General features: G+C 36.5%; 1 protein-coding gene across 2 annotated transcripts; it reads right to left on the bottom strand.

Moving 5' to 3' along the window:
* Positions 1 to 6,848, bottom strand: LOC142642724 (pentatricopeptide repeat-containing protein At4g39530). Of its 2 annotated transcripts, none has more exons than XM_075817142.1 (3): positions 3,651 to 6,848; positions 2,856 to 2,932; positions 1 to 147 (listed from the first exon to the last, which is right to left on the bottom strand). In XM_075817142.1, exon 1 carries the CDS (start codon positions 6,807 to 6,809, stop codon positions 4,242 to 4,244), a length of 2,568 nt encoding a protein of 855 aa, XP_075673257.1. In that variant the 5' UTR covers positions 6,810 to 6,848; the 3' UTR covers positions 1 to 147; positions 2,856 to 2,932; positions 3,651 to 4,241. The 2 variants fall into 2 exon arrangements, with proteins under 2 accessions (XP_075673257.1, XP_075673256.1); XM_075817141.1 differs by lacking the exon at positions 1 to 147 and adding an exon at positions 1,808 to 2,330.
* Between the last annotated feature and the right edge of the window lie 1,034 nt (positions 6,849 to 7,882).

The raw sequence follows: 7,882 nt of genomic DNA, 5'->3' as shown, positions 1-7,882 counted from the left end.
CCCTACTACAATGTGAAGGAATGCAACCTTTTTCTCTTTTTTTTTTAATTTGATTAATAATATCTCTTCAAAGCTGTTTGGCAAGAGCAAGTAGCAAGCTACTCCACTTCAGCTAAATAATCATCATTTTAAGCTGGGGTTCCTACTCTGCAAAAAACAAGCACAGCAGATTTATTAGTATCAGTTACACAGTAAAAAAGAAATTTCACAATCAGAGAATCATAAAGGACTTGGAATGATTGAAAAATCTGAATATAATGAGGACAGTATCAATAATAAGTTGAGGAAACATGAAGGATAATTTTTGAAGGGAAGGAGGCTAATCAGATAGGAGAGCAAGGAAATGAGGCTTATGTTGCCATTCTTAAATTAGTAATGACACAGAAGCAGCATTCATCGTCATTCTGAAAAGGTATGCTCAACATAGCCCATTCTTGCCCAAAGCAAATTCAGGCCTGGCTTGAACTTCTCTAGCACCAGTCATGGGCTTTCTCACCTGAATCAAACAGCCCAAGAGAGCCAATATTGATTGCTTAAAATTACATTATTATCTTAGTTTTGGTAGGCAATATTACATCAATTTTATGATTAATTACATGTAAATATGTGAGTTTGAAAGATTTTTAAAAAATATACTCATTATGTGTATTTTTCTCTTAGAGGAGATTAAAACCATTCAGTTAATCATGCTATCAAGAGAATCCAAGGGTCAAGATCAATTGGAGCATGGTTTTTAAAGCATTAAATAAGGCAAAAACGTGTGAGAATAAAAAAGGGAAGAAAGAAATTCATTCAAGCCAAAATTGGAAAAATCCTGATATGAAAACATCCTGCACTATTTCAGTATTTTTGTCATAACTTCTTGCACAGATGTCCGATTGACCTGATTCTTGAGGCCACAAAAAGGAGACTTAGAGATCTACAACTTTGTAGTTTACCACAAATTCCAGAAAAATCGTTTTGAAGGTCAAAAGTGAGCTGGAAGCTGACAGTGGATTATATTCCGAAAATTAAGGGATTTCCATCCTAAATTTGAGGGACTTTCTCTTTTTCTTTTGGAGGAGGCTAAGGTTATAGTAGAGAAAAAAACCCTAGAACGTTTTTCATCTTTTGTTTTATTTATTTTTTTGACATTTAGAATTGTTTTATGGTTTTCTTTTGCATAACTATGTAACTATGTGTGGCTAAATCTCTAGCTAAAGTTAGAGGTGAAACCCAATATTTTTATCATGTGTTCTTGGGATTATCTATGTGCTTTCTATGGATTGATGATTGAATTTTGAGATTATTTTACTATTTAGAATCATTGCATGTTGATAAGTTTTTAAGATTTAATATGATTGTTATTTATATCAAATGCTTGAACTCTTTGATCATTAGGATTTGAGAATATATTGAATGCTTATGACCTATTTGGATGGAGAGAGGAAGGAGGAGAAGTGGAGGAGAGTAGAGTAGAGTTGGCTAAAAATAAGTTAATTTTGTGCTAAATCTACTCTACTCTACTCCCCTCCTTCTCCCTCAATCCAAACGGACCATTAATCTCCCATGTAACATGTCAATTGAATGATTTGCTCAATCACTAATATTCAATCTACTTTATACTTTGTTTGAGTACTTATTTTTTTATCTTCCGATTAGGCGAGTTGGCTCTCTACCCTAATTGAGTTAAAAATAATCTAAGTTCATGTGATAAAATATTAGGGGCATCCTTGAATCCCTAGTGTTTTCTCTCCATTAATTTCTCTTAGATTTATTTTGCTATTTTCAATTATAGGTTCAATATTATCTTGCTCCATCTTTGGGTGGAAAAACAAACAAACAACTGTTTTTATTTACTAATTAATAATAAAAGGTTTTTACATTAATGTCAATCATTCCCTGCGAATCGACCACAAACTCACCGAGATATTATTACTTGTGAAAAATCTGCACTTGGGTTTGCATTATTTTAATCGCAAGCTAGTCCTAAGCTCAGAGCTCAATTATTCCTATCTCAATTTCCTCTCTATAAACTAAGCAACTAACCGTTGCATTTCAACCATTCCATTTAAGAGACAACTCACAACCACAAAAGGAAATCTCCTTTCTCCAGGATTGGCTCCATGTAATACCCATTCTGGCAGGAATGCAAATTGATTTCTCCAAGAAGCCAATGTCTTAGACCATCGTATCGCATCATGAAGTTAGACCATTCCAAAAAATTACTCAGCATTCTCAGCCTCAATCATCATCCACATCTTCTCTGACAAGCATCACCCCATAAGCATCAAATAGCCATATGCATCAAAATAGCATCATCAAGCTCCATATCATCTGTGTGCGGTGTACTATAATGGAAAGGGGAACATAGTCAACTTCATATTCAAGTGACAGAAAAATTGGCAAAACTCACAAAAAAATTTTTGGGGGTAAAGAGTGGGGTGGGAATGGTTTTGACAGATAATAAAGTCAAGTGAAAATATCGTACATCGGTTATTGCAAAACACATAAATATATCAATGCAAGTCGATATATTAACTCTATGATGGATCAATAAGAAAATGGTATAGTCTATCGTTGATCTCAAAAACAAAAAAACAAAAATGGTATAGGATGTGCAATGTTTATCTTCTGGAAAACCATGTTGCTAGATCAATGTACTCGGTCCAGCATGCATATAAGGCTAAGTGCTCCTAGAACCAGATCATGTAATTGCATCATAAAAAGTCACAAACTGGGTGCATGTGAAAGGATTACATTCTTTGATCTCAACTTATTGTTAATATTAACAACATAAAAAATTTAGAATAAGGAAGCAACAGCTCTTAAACCAGTTTGAAATGTAAGTGGCAACAAAATTCTAAATCAAATACCTCTTCTCTAGGGATATTTTTGCATTTGAAACATTCTTCCCCATTGCCAAGGCCTTCCATGAGAAATAGGAAACCACCTACAGAAAAATATATAATAACAATCAATAATTGTAGAATTAACTTATATGCAAAAGTACTAGAAGAAAAGATATAATTTTACTTTCATCAAATAATTATACTCTCTTTTTATGCTACAAACGGAGTGGAAATTTCACAGTTACAGCTGGCTAAAATGCTTAAATTGATTAAAATTTTGAATTTTTGATTGAATCAAATTAGTTTACTTATTAAAAATCCCATTAAAAAGATTTTGCTAAACAGTAATCTCTCGCAATCCAACTATGATCAAATTGTAATTCAGCCAGCCATATGACAAGGCATCTGTAGAGAGCTAATATTGTATAAGTGGTACTATTGGGTTGTACTCTTCTAAAAGAGTCTCTATACTCTAGTAATGAGGTGTCTCCAGCAATTGCCAAGAATATTCTTATCCATTTGTAACTAAACTCTCCTATATAAGTGGATGATATAGGCTGAAGGCTGTACAATTTTCCTCAGCTCCTCTTTATAAATACCCTTCAACAGATTCTTCACTAACAGCACCAAACTAATCTCTTAAAGAGTAAACTGTATTGCAATTGAGACAAGGCAAAGACAAATTTTTTATTTATAAATCTAGTGCAAAAGAAGGTTTCTGTATGCCAACAAGTTCAGAGGTGCAACCTATTAGATGATCTAGACATAAATTGCAGCCAGTTAGTAACTATAATTTGAAGCATATCAGGGAAACATTACCTGGTATAATTGTGGCCCATAGTCATCACATCCAGTAACCAGCAGAAATACTCCAAGGGCCTTACACCACTGTCATGACCTCATTGCATGTTATGTGATCTAAAGCAAATCCAACAGCTCTAGTCGTTATTCTTTATATCCAATCTTGCAATGTAGAAGATTCAGAAACATTGTCTCATTAAGGTAGCATAAAACGCAAGGAGCTGCTTACAAAGGACCAAGTTGGGCTTTTTTGACTTTGACATGAAGAAGCTTTAGAGTTCTCAGTGTATAAACTTTCTTTTCTTACAAACTGCATGTGGATGGAGAAATCCATTTTAAATGTGCATGTAGCCATGTACATTCCCTTTGGTCTCCCTCTTAAGTTGTAAATACCATGCCACAATTCAGCTAGATTGTTATTGCATAAGTTATTACTCTTTCCATTAGGATAGTCCACAAAAGCCCAAAATACAAACATCTTCAGGATGCTGATCCCTTCAAGCACAGGATCACTCCGATAAGCTGCATGATGGAGCACTTCATCCTACAATAGGTCAGGAGATCAAAAGCTTGGCCTTTTGAGGGTGTTAATTATCTCCATCTTTCCTCTTAATCAGTCATGAGAAGCATAAAAGTGTCAGGCACATAACCAACCCCTTTGATCTGCAGAATTAAATTGTCCAAAACTGAATAAATAAGATTGGCCTTGCTGTGAGCTCTATCCCTTGCAATAAATGAGTGAACGTCTTTATTCAGTTCGATCCAACTGCTTCCGGGTTCTTTTACCACCCCATTAAAGTCCATTCTTTTCCTCAGCCTTTTGACATCTTCCCACATACCTTTAGATGCAAAAATGTTAGAAAGTAAAATGTATGATCCACTATCTGTTGGATCAACTGAAATTGCCATCTCAGCTGCATATCTCCCAATATCAACATTACCAGCAACTCTACACGCACTGAGCAAGCTCCTCCATACTACTGCTGCTGGTTTTATTGGCATTTTATCAATAAATTCCCTTGCCTCAGTGAGTCTACCTGCTCGACCCAAGAGAGAAACTATGCAAGTATAATGATCTGTTCCCGGTTCAATTCCAAAATGCGCCATTGATTCAAAGTGACGAAGCCCATCTTCTACAAGCCCCGCATGGCTACATGCTGAGAGCACACCCACAAATGTGACATAATTGGGCTTTACTCCCTCATCTATCATCCCTTTAAACATCTGAAGAGCGTCTTCTGCTTCCCCGTGCTGTGCATATGTCGAGATCATGGAATTCCAACACACAACGTCTCTCCAAAATGTGGAAGTAAACGTTTTGTGGGCCTCTTTTATACATCCACACTTAGCATACATATCCACAAGGGAATTTGAAACAAAAGGGTCAGAATCTACTCCCAGCTTTATGACTTGGTTATGTAACTGTTGACCATGCTGGAGACTTGCTAGGTTACTGGCTGCAGTGATCAATGCAGCAAAAGTGAATTCATTAGGTGTTTTCTTTGACAACTGTAATTCTGAGTAGAGTTTGAGAGCCTCTTCGTTTTCCAACTGTTGAGTATATCCGAAAAACATTGCATTCCATACTACAATATCTTTTTCATTTATCTCGTTAAATACAAGCCTAGCATCCCTTATACAAGAACACTTGGAATAAACATCTATCAGAGCACTGCCAGCAAATACATCCAGGGAGACCCCATACTTGATGATCAGGCTGTGAATTTGCTTACTCAGTTCTAATGTCAATAGTGCAGCCGATGCACCAAGAAGGCTTACAAACGTCAAGAGGCTTGGTGGTAACAATCTAAGCCTCATCTTGCGGAAAAGATCCAATGCTTCATGCAACTTCTCTTCGCTTGAGTATCCTTCTATCATAGCATTGTAAGATACCACGTTATGATCAGCCATACCTTCAAAGACTCTTCTTGCATCAGTCAATGATTTGCATTTTGCATACATATCGATCAAACCATTTTTCACAAAATTATCATACTCAAGGTTTGCCTTAATAGTGTAACCATGCACTTGTCTCCCATGTTCTAAAGCCTCAAGTGAACCACATGAAGTGAGAACACTAGTACAAGCAAATCCATCAGGCTTCCAACCCAATCCGGCCACTTCAGCAAACAGCTTCATGGCCTCCAAATTGAATGAATTTTTCATGTACCCTGCAATCATTGTGGTCCAGGCTATCATATTCTTGACCACCATCATATCAAATAAATTTCGTGCTGTATAAACTAAGCCACACTTTGCATAGAAATCTATAAGCACATTAGTTACCGAAACATCCATCTCCGCTCCCCGCCTCAACACATAAGCATGAATTTGCTTCCCTCCATCAAGAAACTCAAGCATTGAACACGCACTCAAAACACTTGAGAGCACATATTTATCAGGAACAACATCAGTTTCTCTCATTTGATCAAACAACTGCAAAGATACTTCACCTCTTCCACTTTTCGTGTACCCCGTTATGATTGTAGTCCAAGTAACCGCAGTCTTCTCTGCCAAAACATCAAAAACCAATCTTGCTTCATCCAAATCACCATTCTTAGCATAAAAATCAATCAAAGAGGTACCCACATAGACATCTTGTTCAAAACCAGTCTTAACAACAAAACCATGCAGCTGGGCACCTTCATAAACTCCACCTAATTGCGAACAAGCCCGAAAAACACTTGCTAAAATATACTCATTGGGATTCTCATCACAACTTGTGAGAAATTCGGTAAACACAATGAAGGCTTGTTGATTAAAACCATGTCGGGTGTACATAGATACCAATGAAGACCAAGAAATCAAATTCCTTTGAGACATTACATCGAACAACAAGCGTGCATCACGTAGAAGACTACATTTAGAGTAGCAGTGAAGGAGAATGTTGGCAAGAAAGACTTGGTTATGAAAGCCAGAGACGACAAGTTGAGCGTGAAGTGTCTGGTAATACAAAATGGGGTTGTGTGAGTGTGATGGGGGTATTGGCAATTGCAAAAAGTGGGCAAATTGGTGGCTTTTGGCTCGGCGTGGAAGAGGTTGCAGAAGATGAGGTAGCGGTGATAAGGTGGTGGAAGAGTGGAAGTGGAAAGCGTGATGTTTGTTAGAACAATGTCTTAATGTTAGGTGGTAGTGCTGGTATGTCAATTGCCAATGCTTTCTCATACTCATACTCATACTCTATATAAGCAAAAACTAGTAAACTACTGCTTTCTTTCTTTCTGTCTTTGCCAGAAAGAGAGTCAGAGGGATTCAGATCCTTTAGAGTTCCTAGGTACTCTACCAAGTAGAGTTCATTAAATCCTAACCACTCTTTAATGATTTAATAGTTTAGATTTTGCCATGTCAGCATTTCATTAATAATATTCTTAAAATAATAAAATAATATTGTAAACAAAACAATTAAGATGATTGTTAATGAAATGCTGACATACTAGCAAAATCTGCATTAAATCATTAAAGAAATGACAGATTTAATGAACTCTATTTTAGAGCACTTAGAACTCTAGAGGATCTGAATCCGAGTCAGAGAGGTACCCAAGATTAAGAAGAAGACTACTAGAATTTGCAGACATGGGTCCAGCCCAATCAACTCTTGGACCACAAGGTCTCATGATCTCTAGGAAGAGATTGGGCTAATTGGCTTTTTAAAAATAGGAGTCCAAAAAAAAAGAGTCAAGGCAAGGCTGGGCCTTTAATGAGTAGTGTTTGTTGTCAATTTTATGATGATTCCATTCCATATCGAAGCAAAACAGTACCAAAGTGTTTGATGTGAATGGTGATTGAGTCATTTCTTGAGGTGCTGGCAAGGCTGGGGCTGTGGGAATGGGATGAGAGTAGTGGGCGGTAGGGATTGTAGAGTTATGATTCACGCCTATCAATTACACCAACTTGGTGAATATTATTGGTACAATTTGAACCTTTAATCTTCACTTTCTAGTTTTTTTTTTTTTTTAATAGAAAAAAAAAACTACAAAATTAGGGGAAATTTAGCTTAAACCAGCAAGGAGAATGAGACATCCACTTGATATTTACTTTCTAGTTTCTACTACTTCATTGTTGAGGACATTAAGATTCCTTAATAGTTCCATTCTCTTTTTGTCTTTTTAAGCATGTACCAAGGGATTATATTTATAACCCCTTCCCCACTTTTTGCCTCTGTGGTCCTCCCTTGTAACCTCCACTCCTTGTAACCTTCAAGGAAGAATTCTCATCTCTTATGTTATAGATTTTGTTCTAAATCCCTTTAG

Source organism: Castanea sativa, chromosome 7 (genome assembly GCF_040712315.1).
Source record: "Castanea sativa cultivar Marrone di Chiusa Pesio chromosome 7, ASM4071231v1".
Lineage (NCBI taxonomy): Eukaryota > Viridiplantae > Streptophyta > Magnoliopsida > Fagales > Fagaceae > Castanea > Castanea sativa.
Note: the sequence above shows the minus strand (reverse complement) of the source record. Positions and strands in the feature narration are given on the sequence as shown.

Bases quoted from the DNA above. Each gene is read 5' to 3' on its own strand.
- LOC142642724 (XM_075817142.1), bottom strand. From the start codon at position 6,809: ATGAGTATGAGTATGAGAAAGCATTGGCAATTGACATACCAGCACTAC.